Source organism: Argopecten irradians, chromosome 4 (assembly GCF_041381155.1).
Source record: "Argopecten irradians isolate NY chromosome 4, Ai_NY, whole genome shotgun sequence".
In the NCBI taxonomy this organism is placed as follows: Eukaryota; Metazoa; Mollusca; class Bivalvia; order Pectinida; family Pectinidae; genus Argopecten; species Argopecten irradians.
The window spans coordinates 6,099,747-6,120,815 of NC_091137.1; the positions used below are offsets into that span (position 1 = coordinate 6,099,747).

General features: G+C 34.6%; 1 protein-coding gene across 1 annotated transcript; it reads left to right on the top strand.

The window, feature by feature from the left end:
- Positions 1 to 158: 158 nt before the first annotated feature.
- Positions 159 to 21,069, top strand: LOC138320444 (STING ER exit protein-like). The gene is made up of 7 exons (XM_069263408.1): positions 159 to 323; positions 3,103 to 3,217; positions 7,550 to 7,591; positions 7,959 to 8,082; positions 10,894 to 10,983; positions 11,323 to 11,415; positions 20,621 to 21,069. Exons 1-7 carry the CDS (start codon positions 203 to 205, stop codon positions 20,666 to 20,668), a joined length of 633 nt encoding a protein of 210 aa, XP_069119509.1. The 5' UTR covers positions 159 to 202; the 3' UTR covers positions 20,669 to 21,069.

A 21,069-nucleotide genomic window follows, 5' to 3' on the forward strand; every position in this document is an offset into this window, starting at 1 on the left:
TTAATAACGATAATTGGTTTATATAGGACACGTTTGTGTTCCAAATATGTTTAATAAAGAGTATCGATTATTTCTAAAGTTTCCAATGCCACTTGATTTTAGTTGAGTGATTTTCATTTAATTAATAATGTTGAAGCGACAGGAATTAGAACCCGGAAATGACGTAAAACGCACTCCATTGAGAAAAAGGTGAAGCAATAAAATGCCGAAAGTAGTTTCTCGCAGTGTTGTTTGCACAGATACTAAAGACCAAGAGGAGTACCAAGGCGAAAAACCTCTTTATGTTTACTACTGTCTATGCGGGCAAATATCCTTAATTCTAGGTAAACAATACTTGTCAAATATGTAACAGGAGAGGAGAAAATGTAGCGGCCCAACCCGGGACTGTTGCCGAGTGCTCTACCGACTAAGCTACCTGGGCCGTTTTCGATTATACGGTTTGACTGGTTGGACCTAAGTGTTCGTTTATTAATTAAAGACGGACCTGGGGCTTTTACATTGTTTTCAGACGAGCCTAAGCAAAGCCCTCACAGACCTGTATCAAAAACTGCAGGTCCGTCAAATTTTATACTTGAAATAATGACTTAAACCAATGGTCGAACCGGTTGTTCCGAATAAACGAAAACGACCCTGGTCGCTGATGATCGACCCAGTAACACTCCTCCCTCCTTTCCCGAAGTCTTCGCTCTCAAAGACACGAGACTGGCCATGGGCGCCAATTCTGTAACAGGAGAGGAGAAATTGTAGATTCGAACCGTCCTAATGATTATTCGCTCTATCCAAACACTAGCCGAGTGCTCCAAAGACTGAGCTACCTGGTCACCGATGTTCGACCCAGTCCAATCTCGCTACAAATAAATCAAGATTGATCAATCCTAATCTACATGCTGTTACGAACAAGAAATGAGAAACCAGCAGCTAAATTCAAAACACAATTTAATTATATATACAATATTATGCAGAGATGGTTTACAATATCTAAAATAATTGGTGGTGTTACAAGAGTAATACGATGATTTAAAGTGTTGCTTATCTGTATGCGAATGTCCTGGAATAAGCCTTGATCCTTCCAGGTTTCAAATTAACAATATATATAGTCACAAATCCACAAGGAAAATGATTGACCACAGATGATTTGTAAAGTTCCAAGCAATATGAATAAATCCATACAAAGTGTTGTAATAATCCACAGATAAAGTCACAATAGCTCTCCCAATAGAATCTTATATGGCGCTGTACAATTCTTGATATGTCTAATTACAGGTCTCATTACAGTTCTGATTAGCCTTGGACAGCTGGAGTATATATAGCTAAACCCTTATTCAAGAATATTGGAGAACCTTCTATTTCTATAAATATCTAATTAAAAACAGTAAACAAATAAACACACAGAACTTTCTGGAAATAGATCAATCTAGATCCCTACTTATAATCAACATGTTTACAAACATATTTGTTTATACATGATAATATTCTAGAAAGTTCTTTAACCTAAATTAATGATATGACCTTAGGATGTATTGATATATAGCTATAGGTTATCTCCCTTATCTAATAACTACATGTATTTAGTGTCGTACATAACACACCCCTCCTTAAAGAAAAGAAAGTTTTCTTGAAAAGGAAACTTTCTTGAAACATAAATCAATTAATGTTTAAATCCTTGATAAAGTATCAGCCAGAAAATTGTCTTTCCCTTTTATATGTTTGATGTCAAGATTTTACTCTTGCAAAGTCAAACTTCACCTGCGAATTCTTTGATTTTTGTTTTTCATTTTCCCAATGAATGTCAAAGGGTTGTGGTCGGTGGTAAATTAATGATATGACCTTAGGATGTATTGATAATATACAATGCAGCTATAGGACTTGTCTCCCTTATTTAATAACTACATGTATTTAGTGTCATACATGTACATAACAATTAATGTACTTCAACTTCAATGATGATCAAGTAGTAAATGTAAGATATTGCATCGTGTCCACGGTCAGGAAAATAACGTTCGATAAGAAATGACATTAGACTCTAATATCATGGGAGTATATTTATATACTAAAAGTGAAAGAAGTAGTACGAGGAAATGTCAACAGTGATACTCTAGAATCCAGAGATAATATGTTATCATTATTTTAAGCTTAATTTTGTCATCCAAAGAATTAGTTTTCCAATTTATCAAAGAGTCCAAAATTTATGAAATGATGAATTGCTGTCAATTGCCGTTTGGCTGTAATTGCCATAATAATGTAAACTCAAGACTGGGTCGCCCATTCGTCATTGGTGACCATTGGTGTTCGGAGGTCCTAGGTTCGAATCAAGGTCTAGCCACTTCATTTTCTCCTCTCCTGTTACAAACTTTGCACTCAACTAAAATAACCACAATGGTTGTATAGGTGTCTTGTTTGCCGTCGAGGGCAAAGACTTTGAAAAAAGAGAAGAAGGAGTTGCGGAGTTGGACTGGGTCGATCATTGATGACCAGGTAGCTCATAATCAGTCTGTAGAGCATTCCGCTAGTATTCAGAGGTCTCGGGTACCGGTGTGGTCCCTGGTCTGATGCTAAATTTTATCCTCTCCTTTTACAATATGACATCAGACAGTCATGCTGCCAAATAGCTAATCCAATATATAATATTTTATATCAATATTGAGAAACTTCTAATGGGTAGTGAACGTAATGATCAAAATCTTCTTAATTGTCATGTTTTACTTCTAAAGATTTTGGAGTACCAAATATCATGTACATTGTACAAGTGTAGTTAATCCATTACTATTAGGTACACAACATTGAGAAACTTCTGATAGGTAATAACAAGGAGAGCCACGACATACATGATAGTTATTCAAAAGTGTCTTGTCTTGTCTATATATACATCTAACATTGTTTGTATACGTGTGTACTGTGCAGTAGGAGTGGAAAAATACACAGCAGGACCAGAATCCAAATCCTTGACTGTATGGACACTGGAGTGCTCAACCAGAATTAATCTATCTGGTCGCCAGTGATCAACCTGATCCAGAATCGTTACTCTGATGGGTATATCAATATTAGAAAATATTTACTTATATATCCCTTATGCTGATTAAAATTGAAACATGTTTTTTTCAGATTGCCCTATGGACAAGCTTCCTATGAGAAGGAGAGATAACTCCCGAGTGATTGATAGCCAAAAACATGCCCACAAACTCACATGTGACCCTGATGACATTATATATCTTAAAAGGTGACTGTCATTTCTAACATTTACCAACATTTTTAACCGATCAATATGACTGATATATATACAAGATGTATATTATTTATTTAAAAAAAAAAAACCAACAATTCCCTTTTATTTCAATAACTTTTTTTTCAAATAATTTCTAAATTGTTTCCCTTTGTTTTTAGTTCATCAGACCCAAAGGGGCAGGATGACCTATTGTCATCATGCATCGTCCGTCATCATGCATCGTCCATCATGCATAAACTTTTCCTTCAAATGACTTCTTCTCAATAACCAAAAGGCCCAGGGTACTGATAGTTGGCCTGTGACACGCTCGGATGAAGAGCTACCACATTTGTTCAAATGAATGACCTTGACCTTCATTTAAGGTCAAAGGAACCAAATATGCTAAAATCTTTTAAACAACTTCTTGTTAAAGTTGTATTGCTGCTAATTTCACTGTACCGATATGTAACTTAAACATTTGATGTTTAAACATTGACATGTAACTTGATGATTTAGCTCCCCAAAAGCATATGTCGGCCTATAAGAGAGCCGAAATCTAGGAATCATATATTCCTGGTTTTGAATAAAGCGCCTTCAATCACCGCCATGTTCAGTGTCTTCAGGTTTTGTCGGATTCCTAATTGTATCACGTGACTGACGTTCGACACGACCTGCACGTGGTTAGCCAGGTAACTAGCGTAAGCACACATGTGTTCGTTTACGTTTTCCTTCTGGCCTATATGAGCAAATCATGCTAGTATATGTCCACAGATTGAGTATTTGAAACATCCAATTTACACATTACCGTAAAATGTTGTGTGTATCAAATATTGTAATGTGCGAGCATTATTTTCTTTGTAGATAGAGTCTGATGAGGTCGACCACATATTTTGTTTATGAAAAATTGTTGATATTTTCTCTTGGTTTCACAAGTCTCGTTTTACTTTGAGATTGTCGCGACGATGTTCGGAAGAGTTCGGAATGATTTGGCATCTTTCGAGCCTATTTTTCACGTGTACATGTTAAAAAGGTTTTTTACTTTTATAATTAAAGATACTGCCAGTGCTGCAACTTTATAAAAAGTGGTAAAATTAGAAAGTTTAAACCTCAGGCAGACAGAGAAAAATATGTATAACACTTAAACAGTTTTCACTATGACCAAAAGAGCGAAAGTTATAGACCATACAACTTTAATAACTAAAAGGCCTAGAGACCTGATATTTAGCTTGTGGCATGCTGGCATGAAGGGCTACCTAGTTTATTTAAATAAATGATCACAGGTGTTCGTTTCTAATATAAGTATAAGTATAATAATGGGTCAAGGTCTATAACCTGGCCGGTCATATAACAACTACCCAATTTCAGAAAAAGTATGATTATTAACCAACCGTATAGGATATGACAATAGGAACACTCTCAATCGACAGCCAGATAATTTATCTTTAATTTGGTATATGATACAATATAAATCATGCCGTGTCACTAGGTATCCAGAAACATAGGAAAACAGCCAGATTTCAACTGGTCGGACACAGTGGTGTCCTCCAATAAACACGCCAGGCCCCCTTAGCAAAAATAACTGTGAATTTACCAGTGATATTCAGTTAAATCCCAGTTAAAATACAGTTTCCATTCATTTACCATTCATTTTCCGGTTTTCTTTCCTCACATTTCTTCATACCAGTTTTGTGTGTACAGTTAAAAGACAGTTTTCTGAAAACCTTGTTTACACTGCTGAAAAATTTCCATTCAAAATGCAGTTTTTAGATAACTGGAATTTCACTGTATCAAAATACCAGTTATTTACCAGTTTTATTCTGAAACAGTTCTTGTAAATAACCGTTTCTGATATATCTTCTCTGTAACCAGTTATCAAATGCTACCATCAACAGTACTTGTGTACATAGACACAGCAGGACATAGGTCAAGCCCACAGGAAGAATTTGAAAGGAGTGGGGGATATGGGAGGGGGTGGAGTGGGGGCAAATTTGAGCCTCAATCTGAATACATTGTCCAATGGAAAGCAACTTCCTCTCATTTTGAATGTTAGTTTGCTGTGGCTGCATGTACATGATATATGGGACAGCCTTCATCTGCAACATATTCTTCTGAGCACAGATCCTTAAATTGTTCAAGAAAAGCTGATTTGATTAAGAAAAGAAAATGGAATTGCCTGCAACTGTTGAAGTTTTCAGGAAATGATGAAAGTGTTCTACATTTGTATCTATTGTTTTGTGATATTTTGAAGTGAATTTCTATGGATGAATTGTTCAATATAAGTATGTGGAATGCAATTAACTTATTTTGAAACAACTGAAAGTGAATTATATGTGTAACATATTTGGTGATGGAGCCTTCACTCTGGGATTTACTTCAATGGATTCTGTTAAAATTGTTTCTGGGTTTGTATGATATGGTATGCATGGTTGAATATGTGGCCCTAACATATCTTAAATTTGTATAAGAAATTAATGTATATAACATGTGAAAAAGTTATAGGCTATAAATTGATATACAATATATAGCTTTGTGTATCCTATTAAAGGAATAATTTGAATTTGAATTTTTAGATATAATGATGTTAGGCATCTCTTTAGTTCACCATGCCCTCTAGCTATTTATTTTACTAAATCCTGGGACCGCAAAGTTGACCTGATTAGAGTGTCTGCATAGTTTACAGTTACTTCTCACATTCTTTTTCCCTCCCCCAGCCTCCTTCCCCTCCCCCTTCTCACCACCTGGGTTATAATCACCGGTTTTATAGCAGTTATTTTCCAGTTATTCATATCATCAATGCTTCCTTCCTAGACCAGTTTATTTACAGTTATTTATGACATCATAAACTTGTCTACTGGTACTGATAATTTCTGCCATTCCAAACCGGTTTTTAACCAGTTTTCTGTGAGGTCACAAAACTGGAAAATCTCATTTGCATAATATAGCAAATAACTGCTAAACAACTGTGAAAGTAATGTATATTGAATGGTAACTGGGAAATAACTGGATTTTAACTGCATAGAGCCACAATGGCAGTTATCTGACCTAAAAGTGATAACTGGAAAAACACTGTAAAACCACTGTTCAGAATAAAACTGTGAAAAGAATGGAAAATGAATGGAGTTTATTTAGCTTAGGGCCGGGCTCTAATGGGTAGCTCAAAAACCACTGCATGTCAACACTTCAGCTTCATAGGAATTAGAGTTTGGTAAAAAAAACTTACCTGTATGTTAGTGTTTATCTACATACCATCCATTTGCTCAATACAGCCCTTTAAAATTTCCGACTGAAAAACTGTGTGTCTCTAGCTCTAGAAATTTCAAAGGGCTACATTAGGCAAATGAATGGTATTTAGACGTGGACTTACTAACCGGTAAGTTTGTTTTCTACCAAACTTTCAGTCTTATGAGGCTGAAGTGTTGACATGTATTAGTTTTTAAGATACCCATATACCCATTAGAGCCCTGGCGTGTTTATCGGAGTACACCTCAGTGTCCGACCAGTTGAAATCTTGCCGTTTTCCGATGTTTCTGGATACCTAGTGACATTTATACGGCATGATTTATATTGTATCATATATCAAATTAAAGATAAATTATCTGGCTGTCGATTGAGAGTACTTCTATTGTCATATCCTATACGGTTGGTTAATAATAATACTTTTTTCTGAAATTTAGGGTAAGAGTGTTATAGACCTTGACCCAGTATTACCTTGACCCAGTATTATACTTATGTTAGAAACGAACACCTGTGGAATGACCTTGACCTCCATTCCAGGTCACAGGAGTCAAATACCAGGTATGCTACATTTTTTGAAACAATAGTTAAGAGGCCTAAGGACCTGATACTTTGGCTGTAACTTGCTGGGATGAAGGGCAACCTTTATCAAAATGAATCAATTTAAAGCAATAGTTACAGGCCTAGGGACCGGATTTTTGGGCTATAATTTGCTGGGATGAAGGGCTACCTTCATCAAAATGAATCACCTTGACCTTCATTCTATTCAATGTTATATTGTATTATTAACAGTCAGTTGTTTCAGAAGTAGGGATTTAATTTTGAGATTTATAAATATAAATAATCTGAACATCTATGCCAACTTAATTTCATCTTAGATAATATAAAGACACAAACAGTTTTAATAAGTATGAGATAAGAGTTGGAATGAAAATGTGTACATGATTGTACATGTATGTGTATTTGGGTAAATCAAGCTTGCAAACATAAATATTGAATTAAGTTCACAACATCATCTATCATTCTGATTCATTTTCCAACAGAAAAACACATATTATGATATATGTTTACAGATTTAAACAAGTGCCTATGTCATTGAATTTTATTTTCCAGACCTGAAGGCATTGAGAAGCAGTACAGACAGAAATGTAAAAGGTATCAATAATTATAGATTATTTTGATTAAGTAATTTCACATTAGGTTTAACCCTAACCCTAGTATTTTAGTATTCTTACAGCTGGTTTATTTACATGTTCAATTCATTTTGACAAATTAAAAAAAAGGTTTTGAAGCATGTATAGGTCATCTAATATATTCCAATGAGTTTAAAATATTATTCAAAATATTAATTTTTTTTTGATAAACAAATCAAGGTTTCCAGACAATTTTGAAACATTACATCGAAGCAGATCTGGAGTGGTCAGCAAAGTAACTAATCCTTTTCATCAAACAGTGAAAGATGGCTATCAATGACTGTAATTCCATTGTAATGCTATGTAACAACTATTACTTTGACCCTTAGGTGCGGCCTTTGGTTATACTACCATCACCAAGGCAATAGTAAGGTGATGTTTATTGTAGACGGGGCACTAAAGAGAGACGCAAAGAAAACGGACGTATACAGTCAAATCTCTGAGCCAAAGAAGGTAGGCTGCATTAAACACCATTAAACAAGGGCATTGTATAACATCTACAAATATTCTTTGATGTTTAATAGTTTGGTGAAGTGGCAATACCTTGAAAATGTTTCAAATTGTCAAAAATAAAACTTAATTGAAAATCAGTATTTTATCGAAGTAGTGAAAATTTACGTATTGTCATACATTTACTTATTATGAACAGAATCTGTTCAGTCCTCTAAACTTACTAATTCAATCTGAAGTATCCTTATATTCAATTCCTATTCAATAAGGATTCTACAAATGATAGACACAGTGACATATGTAACTATCTAATGCTCATTTTATGTTCATAACACTCTCCAAAAGGTCAATCTGAAAGAATGTTCTTTTGTACCATATTTTCCCTAATGAGGGCGCCGGCGCGGGTAAATGGCTTTTGGGGGCGCCGTTATTTGAGACCATTTTTAGATGTTTTTTTCTGAAACAGACTATAGTCATCTTGCTTTTAGTTACAAATTTTTCTGAAACTTAATATAACCAACTTACATTTTGAAGTCAAGTAAGTATTGATATTACATAATTATGAAGAAATGTATGCACTATGTCTGTTTCAAAGAATCTTGGAATTTCATGCTAGCCTGTTTGTTTACCATGCATACACAAAATGGCGGACGGTGCTTTCGATCGCTACTTTCGTTTTGTGGCAGACAGCGTTCGAAATTAACGCCTGTCCGTCTGCCCGCGACTGGCAATTTTTTTTAGTCGGGCAGACAATTTTTACCGTGTAGCTGGTCCTTTGACCGGCAACTTTTGGTCAAGATAGAAGATATACATGTATATACAAACAAAAATGGATGTAGAATTGTAGAAAGGTCGAAGATCAAAATGTGCAAAACAAATTTTCGTAATATTCTAGTTTTCAGTCAACTTTCTGGGGCGTGGGAAGCAGGGGGCAGTGAAATGTTCTAAAAATGCACATTTGATAGAAAAAGGGTCCTCCTGTACATTTCTGTACTTCATTTTAGAAAATTTTCCGCTACGTGGCGCGTTTGCTAAAACGTTCAAGATGTTCTTATCTTTAATAATGAAAATTCAATACACACGAACTAGACTAAAAATGTCCATCAAGGCATTATACTTTTTCAAGAAATGCTTCTTAAAAGATTGATTTGTTTTAATGTCTTAGCAAGAAAATCAATTCATTATTATTTTGAGTTACACAACAATGTGCCGATGGTGTGAATCCAGTATGTTCAGATCGAGCTGGGTTGCATACCGGTAATGGTATGACATCACTCACAATTATGAATGTAGGTAACTTTAAATCAAAAAATTACCGTATAAAGAACACTTTAAAATCATCAGAATACATTGTAAAACTCATCTCAGCTATTCCAAAACGTAATATTTTTTCTCAGGGGAAACCCCTGGAACCCCCAAACAACAAAATCTCACGCGTTCGGTGCTCGCAAATTCATCAAAATACATCATAAAACTCATTTCAGTCAGGGTACCTTTGCCCCCCATTACGTTTCATTTTCCTACGCCACTGACTTTGTTGAGAGCCTACGATACTAATCCGGATATGCAGATATATTTTGTTAGTAAAACTATTACTTTGCTAGTATATAAAGTACAAGGATGAATTGTAACATTGTAAGGACCAGTAACTTTGTAATGACCAGTAACATTGTAATGACCAGTAACTTTGTAATGACCAGTAACTTTGTAATGACCAGTAACTTTCAGTCAGGACCAGTAACTTTGTAATGACCAGTAACATTGTAATGACCAGTAACTTTGTAATGACCAGTAACTTTCAGTCAGGACCAGTAACTTTGTAATGACCAGTAACTTTGTAATGACCAGTAACATTGTAATGACCAGTAACATTGTAATGACCAGTAACTTTGTAATGACCAGTAACTTTCAGTCAGGACCAGTAACTTTGTAATGACCAGTAACATTGTAATGACCAGTAACATTGTAATGACCAGTAACATTGTAATGACCAGTAACATTGTAATGACCAGTAACTTTGTAATGACCAGTAAGTTTCAGTCAGGACCAGTAACTTTGTAATGACCAGTAACATTGTAATACATTGTAATGACCAGTAACATTGTAATGACCAGTAACTTTGTAATGACCAGTAAGTTTCAGTCAGGACCAGTAACATTGTAATGACCAGTAACATTGTAATGACCAGTAACTTTCAGTCAGGACCAGAAACTTTTAGGGTCAGCCGGTCCTTTGGACCAGCAGGAAAAATTCCTTAAGGGAGAACATTGGTGGCAGATGGGAAATACCGACAAGAGCACGCAATGAAATGCTTAGAAATAATAATATTCTTGTTATAGGAACCTTTATCATAGATATACAGTAAGTATTCATAAAACCTGTATAAACAAAGATTTAACATCGCTAAAATGTTGTTGCCAGTTAGTCTTCATCCATATACGTGTGTGGGGCATTCAAGTGACACGTTTTGTTTTGAACATTGCATTCTTGCTGTTTCTATATGTAAACACTTGGCAAAGATGTCCTTTTTGCCCAATTTGATAAATTTATAGCTGATCGGATATCTGTTAAGCATCAGATTGATGTGAAACAGTATTTTATTAGCATCTTCAAAGACAAATCGTCACAATCTGGCACAAAAATTGTATGAAATTAGCTAAAAAAATTTCAGCAAAAAAAGTAGGGGGCGCTCTTAATAGGGCAAATACGGTATGTTTGATCTATCTTTTTCAGTGTTTACATACACGATTATTTACAGGACACTTGTTGATGTTTGTTGTAGAAAATTTGATCTGTATCTGTATTCCTATATAGGTAACTCTAACAAAACACACCAAGAACATGGGTAAATTTAGCTCTGTCACTGTGTCGACTGTCGACGAAGAGGAGGAAGAGATTGAGGCTGTAAGTTGTCTGTGTTATATAGTCATTCTGACATCATCTACAGGTTACATGCATGTAAACTCAGCAAATATGCAAACTACTGATGTTGAAATGTTTCATCCATTAAAATTCAGTAGCTCCCATGGAAAGCAAGTGTATATTTATTAAATAATCAATACATGATGATTCTACGATAATTTTGGAGTGAAATTTAATGGCTTAACAAAAGGAACTAGTGAGATGTGATACAATACATTCACGTATGGTTTGTCTTTCAAGTAACTGTATATCAAGGGAATTCATTGGATAAAGTGTTCCTGCTTTGTTATTTGCTTAAAAAAATTTACAATACATTTTCAGAAAGAAATAGCGGATTCCTATGCTGCCAATGCCAGAGTGATTGAGAAACAACTGATTAGGAAGGGCATGACTAAACGCAAGATGATGGAAGAGGTACCATATTCTGTTATCTGTTCTATTTACGTCCTTTTGTACATGTGCCAAAGTTTTCCCAGGTCAAACTGATGAAACATTTTTGGTACCTGATAAACTAAAGTAACCTTGATGAAAAACATGACTACAAAATGTTTAATATTCAGCAATAACATTAGGCAAACAGGTCATCTTGAGCTTGTAATACACACCTAATGTGTGCCTATTACAAAGTGGACTTGTAATATAACAGCTAATGTGTGACCATTACAAAGTGGACCTGTAATATAACAGCTAATGTGTGACTATTACAAAGTGGACTTGTAATATAACAGCTAATGTGTGACTATTACAAAGTGGACTTGTAATATAACAGCTAATGTGTGACTATTACAAAGTGGACTTGTAATACATACTATTACAGCTCATGTGTGACTATTACAAAGTGGACTTGTAATATACACCAAGTACATGTGTGACTATTACAAAGTGGACTTGTAATACACACCTAATGTGTGACTATTACAAAGTGGACTTGTAATATAACACCTAATGTGTGACTATTACAAAGTGGACTTGTAATACACACCTAATGTGTGACTATTACAAAGTGGACTTGTAATACACACCTAATGTGTGACTATTACAAAGTGGACTTGTAATATAACAGCTAATGTGTGACTATTACAAAGTGGACTTGTAATACACAGCTAATGTGTGACTATTACAAAGTGGACTTGTAATACACACCTAATGTGTGACTATTACAAAGTGGACTTGTAATATAACAGCTAATGTGTGACTATTACAAAGTGGACATGTAATACACACCTAATGTGTGACTATTACAAAGTGGACTTGTAATACACACCTAATGTGTGACTATTACAAAGTGGACTGTAATAACACCTAATGTGTGACTATTACAAAGTGGACTTGTAATACACACCTAATGTGTGACTATTACAAAGTGGACTTGTAATATAACACCTAATGTGTGACTATTACAAAGTGGACATGTAATATAACAGCTAATGTGTGACTATTACAAAGTGGACATGTAATACACACCTAATGTGTGACTATTACAAAGTGGACTTGTAATACACACCTAATGTGTGACTATTACAAAGTGGACTTGTAATATAACAGCTAATGTGTGACTATTACAAAGTGGACTTGTAATACACACTAATGTGTGACTATTACAAAGTGGACTTGTAATACACACCTAATGTGTGACTATTACAAAGTGGACTTGTAAATACACACCTAATGTGTGACTATTACAAAGTGGACTTGTAATACACACCTAATGTGTGCCTATTACAAAGTGGACTTGTACTAATACAGTGGACTAATAACACATGTGTGACTATTACAAAGTGGACTTGTAAATAACAGCTAATGTGTGACTATTACAAAGTGGACTTGTAATATACACACTAATGTGTGACTATTACAAAGTGGACTTGTAATAAACAGCTAATGTGTGACTATTACAAAGTGGACTTGTAATATAACAGCTAATGTGTGACTATTACAAAGTGGACTTGTAATACACACCTAATGTGTGACTATTACAAAGTGGACTTGTAATATAACAGCTAATGTGTGACTATTACAAAGTGGACTTGTAATACACACCTAATGTGTGACTATTACAAAGTGGACATGTAATACACACCTAATGTGTGACTATTACAAAGTGGACTTGTAATACACACCTAATGTGTGACTATTACAAAGTGGACTTGTAATATAACAGCTAATGTGTGACTATTACAAAGTGGACTTGTAATACACACCTAATGTGTGACTATTACAAAGTGGACTTGTAATACACACCTAATGTGTGACTATTACAAAGTGGACATGTAATACACACCTAATGTGTGACTATTACAAAGTGGACTTGTAATACACACCTAATGTGTGACTATTACAAAGTGGACTTGTAATACACACCTAATGTGTGACTATTACAAAGTGGACTTGTAATATAACATCTAATGTGTGACTATTACAAAGTGGACTTGTAATATAACACCTAATGTGTGACTATTACAAAGTGGACTTGTAATACACACCTAATGTGTGACTATTACAAAGTGGACTTGTAATATAACAGCTAATGTGTGACTATTACAAAGTGGACTTGTAATATAACAGCTAATGTGTGACTATTACAAAGTGGACTTGTAATACACACCTAATGTGTGACTATACAAAGTGGACTTGTAATAACACTAACGACTATTACAAAGTGGACTTGGACTCAAATGTTGACTAGTTACTATACAAAGTGGACTTGTAATACACACCTAATGTGTGACTATTACAAAGTGGACTTGTAATATAACAGCTAATGTGTGACTATTACAAAGTGGACTTGTAATATAACAGCTAATGTGTGACTATTACAAAGTGGACTTGGACATGTAATACACACCTAATGTGTGACTATTACAAAGTGGACTTGTAATACACACCTAATGTGTGACTATTACAAAGTGGACTTGTAATATAACAGCTAATGTGTGACTATTACAAAGTGGACTTGTAATATAACAGCTAATGTGTGACTATTACAAAGTGGACTTGTAATACACACCTAATGTGTGACTATTACAAAGTGGACTTGTAATATAACAGCTAATGTGTGACTATTACAAAGTGGACTTGTAATACACACCTAATGTGTGACTATTACAAAGTGGACTTGTAATACACACCTAATGTGTGACTATTACAAAGTGGACATGTAATACACACCTAATGTGTGACTATTACAAAGTGGACTTGTAATATAACAGCTAATGTGTGACTATTACAAAGTGGACTTGTAATACACACCTAATGTGTGACTATTACAAAGTGGACTTGTAATACACACCTAATGTGTGACTATTACAAAGTGGACTTGTAATACACACCTAATGTGTGACTATTACAAAGTGGACTTGTAATACACACCTAATGTGTGACTATTACAAAGTGGACTTGTAATACACACCTAATGTGTGACTATTACAAAGTGGACTTGTAATACACACCTAATGTGTGACTATTACAAAGTGGACTTGTAATATAACAGCTAATGTGTGACTATTACAAAGTGGACATGTAATACACACCTAATGTGTGACTATTACAAAGTGGACTTGTAATATAACAGCTAATGTGTGACTATTACAAAGTGGACTTGTAATACACACCTAATGTGTGACTATTACAAAGTGGACTTGTAATACACACCTAATGTGTGACTATTACAAAGTGGACTTGTAATACACACCTAATGTGTGACTATTACAAAGTGGACATGTAATACACACCTAATGTGTGACTATTACAAAGTGGACTTGTAATACACACCTAATGTGTGACTATTACAAAGTGGACTTGTAATATAACACCTAATGTGTGACTATTACAAAGTGGACTTGTAATACACACCTAATGTGTGACTATTACAAAGTGGACTTGTAATACACACCTAATGTGTGACTATTACAAAGTGGACTTGTAATATAACAGCTAATGTGTGACTATTACAAAGTGGACTTGTAATATAACAGCTAATGTGTGACTATTACAAAGTGGACTTGTAATATAACAGCTAATGTGTGACTATTACAAAGTGGACTTGTAATACACACCTAATGTGTGACTATTACAAAGTGGACTTGTAATATAACAGCTAATGTGTGACTATTACAAAGTGGACTTGTATATAACACACCTAATGTGTGACTATTACAAAGTGGACTTGTGAAATACACACCTAATGTGTGACTATTACAAAGTGGACTTGTAATATAACACCTAATGTGTGACTATTACAAAGTGGACTTGTAATACACACCTAATGTGTGACTATTACAAAGTGGACTTGTAATACACACTAATGTGTGACTATTACAAAGTGGACTTGTAATACACACCTAATGTGTGACTATTACAAAGTGGACTTGTAATACACACCTAATGTGTGACTATTACAAAGTGGACTTGTAATATACACACCTAATGTGTACTATTACAAAGTGGACTAATTACACTAAGTGTGACTATTACAAAGTATGTAATAACACCTAATGTGTGACTATTACAAAGTGGACTTGTAATAATACACACCTAATGTGTGACTATTACAAAGTGGACTTGTAATATAACACTAATGTGTGACTATTACAAAGTGGACTTGTAATACACACCTAATGTGTGACTATTACAAAGTGGACTTGTAATATACACACCTAATGTGTGACTATTACAAAGTGGACTTGTAATACACACCTAATGTGTGACTATTACAAAGTGGACTTGTAAATACACACCTAATGTGTGACTATTACAAAGTGGACTTGTAATACACACCTAATGTGTGACTATTACAAAGTGGACTTGTAATACACACCTAATGTGTGACTATTACAAAGTGGACTTGTAATAACACACCTAATGTGTGACTATTACAAAGTGGACTTGTAATATAACACCTAATGTGTGACTATTACAAAGTGGACTTGTAATATACACACCTAATGTGTGACTATTACAAAGTGGACTTGTAATACACACCTAATGTGTGACTATTACAAAGTGGACTTGTAATATAACAGCTAATGTGTGACTATTACAAAGTGGACTTGTAATATAACAGCTAATGTGTGACTATTACAAAGTGGACTTGTAATATAACAGCTAATGTGTGACTATTACAAAGTGGACTTGTAATATAACAGCTAATGTGTGACTATTACAAAGTGGACTTGTAATATAACACCTAATGTGTGACTATTACAAAGTGGACTTGTAATACACACCTAATGTGTGACTATTACAAAGTGGACTTGTAATATAACAGCTAATGTGTGACTATTACAAAGTGGACTTGTAATATAACAGCTAATGTGTGACTATTACAAAGTGGACTTGTAATACACACCTAATGTGTGACTATTACAAAGTGGACTTGTAATACACACCTAATGTGTGACTATTACAAAGTGGACATGTAATATACACCTAATGTGTGACTATTACAAAGTGGACTTGTAATACACACCTAATGTGTGACTATTACAAAGTGGACTTGTAATACACACCTAATGTGTGACTATTACAAAGTGGACTTGTAATACACACCTAATGTGTGACTATTACAAAGTGGACTTGTAATATAACACCTAATATGTGTGACTATTACAAAGTGGACTTGTAATACACACCTAATGTGTGACTATTACAAAGTGGACTTGTAATACACACCTAATGTGTGACTATTACAAAGTGGACTTGTAATATAACAGCTAATGTGTGACTATTACAAAGTGGACTTGTAATATAACAGCTAATGTGTGACTATTACAAAGTGGACTTGTAATATAACAGCTAATGTGTGACTATTACAAAGTGGACTTGTAATACACACCTAATGTGTGACTATTACAAAGTGGACTTGTAATACACACCTAATGTGTGACTATTACAAAGTGGACTTGTAATATAACAGCTAATGTGTGACTATTACAAAGTGGACTTGTAATATAACAGCTAATGTGTGACTATTACAAAGTGGACTTGTAATATAACAGCTAATGTGTGACTATTACAAAGTGGACTTGTAATATAACAGCTAATGTGTGACTATTACAAAGTGGACTTGTAATATAACACCTAATGTGTGACTATTACAAAGTGGACTTGTAATACATAACACCTAATGTGTGACTATTACAAAGTGGACATGTAATATAACCTAATGTGTGACTATTACAAAGTGGACTTGTAATATAACACCTAATGTGTGACTATTACAAAGTGGACTTGTAATACACACCTAATGTGTGACTATTACAAAGTGGACTTGTAATACACACCTAATGTGTGACTATTACAAAGTGGACTTGTAATACACACCTAATGTGTGACTATTACAAAGTGGACTTGTAATATACACACCTAATGTGTGACTATTACAAAGTGGACTTGTAATATAACACCTAATGTGTGACTATTACAAAGTGGACTTGTAATACACACCTAATGTGTGACTATTACAAAGTGGACTTGTAATACACACCTAATGTGTGACTATTACAAAGTGGACTTGTAATACACACCTAATGTGTGACTATTACAAAGTGACTTGTAATATAACAGCTAATGTGTGACTATTACAAAGTGGACTTGTAATACACACCTAATGTGTGACTATTACAAAGTGGACTTGTAAATACACACCTAATGTGTGACTATTACAAAGTGGACTTGTAATACACACCTAATGTGTGACTATTACAAAGTGGACTTGTAATATAACACCTAATGTGTGACTATTACAAAGTGGACTTGTAATATAACAGCTAATGTGTGACTATTACAAAGTGGGACTTGTAATATAACACCTAATGTGTGACTATTACAAAGTGGACTTGTAATATAACAGCTAATGTGTGACTATTACAAAGTGGACTTGTAATATAACAGCTAATGTATGACTATTACAAAGTGGACTTGTAATACACACCTAATGTGTGACTATTACAAAGTGGACTTGTAATATAACAGCTAATGTGTGACTATTACAAAGTGGACTTGTAATATACACACCTAATGATGTGTGACTATTACAAAGTGGACTTGTAATACACACCTAATGTGTGACTATTACAAAGTGGACTTGTATATACACACCTAATGTGTGACTATTACAAAGTGGACTTGTAATACACACCTAATGTGTGACTATTACAAAGTGGACTTGTAATAACACACTAATGTGTGACTATTACAAAGTGGACTTGTAATATACACACCTAATGTGTGACTATTACAAAGTGGACTTGTAATATAACAGCTAATGTGTGACTATTACAAAGTGGACTTGTAAATACACACCTAATGTGTGACTATTACAAAGTGGACTTGTAATACACACCTAATGTGTGACTATTACAAAGTGACTTGTAATATACACACCTAATGTGTGACTATTACAAAGTGGACTTGTAATACACACTAATGTGTGACTATTACAAAGTGGACTTCGTAATATACACACCTAATGTGTGACTATTACAAAGTGGACTTGTAATACAACACCTAATGTGTGACTATTACAAAGTGGACTTGTAATACACACCTAATGTGTGACTATTACAAAGTGGACTTGTAATACAACACCTAATGTGTATGACTATTACAAAGTGGACATGTAATACAACCTAATGTGTGACTATTAACAAAGTGGACTTGTAATATAACAGCTAATGTGTGACTATTACAAAGTGACTTGTAATACACACACTAATGTGTGACTATTACAAAGTGGACTTGTAATATAACACTAATGTGTGACTATTACAAAGTGGACTTGTAAATACACACCTAATGTGTGACTATTACAAAGTGGACTTGTAATACACACCTAATGTGTGACTATTACAAAGTGGACTTGTAATACACACCTAATGTGTGACTATTACAAAGTGGACTTGTAATACACACCTAATGTGTGACTATTTACAAAGTGGACACCACTAGAACTGATTATAGTATAAGACTTTAGGTCTATCCATATCCATTCTTCACCACTAGAACTGATTATAGACTTTTATGTATAAGACTTGACTATTGGTCTACCCATATCCATTCTTCAACCACTAGAACTGATTATAGTATAAGACTTTTGGTCTACCCATATCCATTCTTCACCACTAGAACTGGTTATAGTATAAGACTTTAGGTCTATCCATATCCATTCTTCACCACCAGAACTGGTTATAGTATAAGACTTTAGGTCTATCCATATCTATTCTTCACCACCAGAACTGGTTATAGTATAAGACTTAAGGTCTATCCATATCTATTCTTCACCACCAGAACTGGTTATAGTATAAGACTTTAGGTCTATCCATATCCATTCTTCACCACTAGAACTGGTTATAGTATAAGACTTTAGGTCTATCCATATCTATTCTTCACCACCAGAACTGATTATAGTATAAGACTTTAGGTCTATCCATATCTATTCTTCACCACCAGAACTGGTTATAGTATAAGGCTTTAGGTCTATCCATATCTATTCTTCACCACTAGAACTGATTATAGTATAAGACTTTAGGTCTATCCATATCCATTCTTCACCACCTTAGAACTGGTTATAGTATAAGGCTTTAGGTCTATCCATATCTATTCTTCACCACCTGAACTGGTTATAGTATAAGGCTTTAGGTCTATCCATATCCATTCTTCACCACCTGAACTGGTTATAGTATAAGACTTTAGGTCTACCCATATCTATTCTTCACCACCAGAACTGTTATATATAAGACTTTAGGTCTATCCATATCTATTCTTCACCACCAGAACTGGTTATAGTATAAGGCTTTAGGTCTATCCATATGTATTCTTCACCACCAGAACTGGTTATAGTATAAGGCTTTAGGTCTATCCATATCTATTCTTCACCACCAGAACTGGTTATAGTATAAGACATTAGGTCTATCTATATCTATTCTTCATCACCAGAACTGGTTATCATATAAGGCTTTAGGTCTATCCATATCTATTCTTCACCACCAGAACTGGTTATTATATAAGGCTTTAGGTCTATCCATATCTATTCTTCACCACCAGAACTGGTTATAGTATAAGGCTTTAGGTCTATCCATATGTATTCTTCACCACCTGAACTGGTTATAGTATAAGACTTTAGGTCTATCCATATCTATTCTTCACCACCAGACCTGGTTATAGTATAAGGCTTTAGGTCTATCCATATCTATTCTTCACCACCAGAACTGATTATAGTATAAGACTTTAGGTCTATCCATATCTATTCTTCACCACCAGAACTGGTTATAGTATAAGGCTTTAGGTCTATCCATATCTATTCTTCACCACCAGAACTGGTTATAGTATAAGGCTTTAGGTCTATCCATATCTATTCTTCATCACCAGAACTGATTATAGTATAAGACTTTAGGTCTATCCATATCTATTCTACACCACCAGACCTGGTTATAGTATAAGGCTTTAGGTCTATCCATATCTATTCTTCACCACCAGACCTGGTTATAGTATAAGGCTTTAGGTCTATCCATATCTATTCTTCACCACCAGACCTGGTTATAGTATAAGGCTTTAGGTCTATCCATATCCATTCTTCATCACCTGAAAAACATGTTTAATGTTTTTGATATACCTTTTTCAGGCCGAGGAAGCAAAGAAGAAACCAAAGGGAACATTGATAGATAAATGAGGAGTGAGGGCATTTATAATACAGGATCATCAAATGGAAGACTGCCTGCCTAATTCAGTCCCTTCAGGTACTAATGTGGCCTGGTACTCACCAAGGTTCACCTAGCTAACCACTGACTACTTTTATAATGGGTTGGCTGATAACCAAAGGGAGACCATCAAGATAATTACTATTTCTGTATAAAGCTTATTCAGATTGTATGATCTCCTATAGACAAATTGTCTACAGAGTCGACAGGTGTAAGAAGAAGCAGATAAATGCTATGAAAGTTGTGTGCGATAGCAGCCTATTGTCTGTGTGACTGTGTTACCACATGTCTAAGTCTGCATCTTTTTGATCACATAGCAAACATCTTACTTACCTGTTAAGATTTTTTCAGTTGAAGAAGCCTGCAGGCAGAA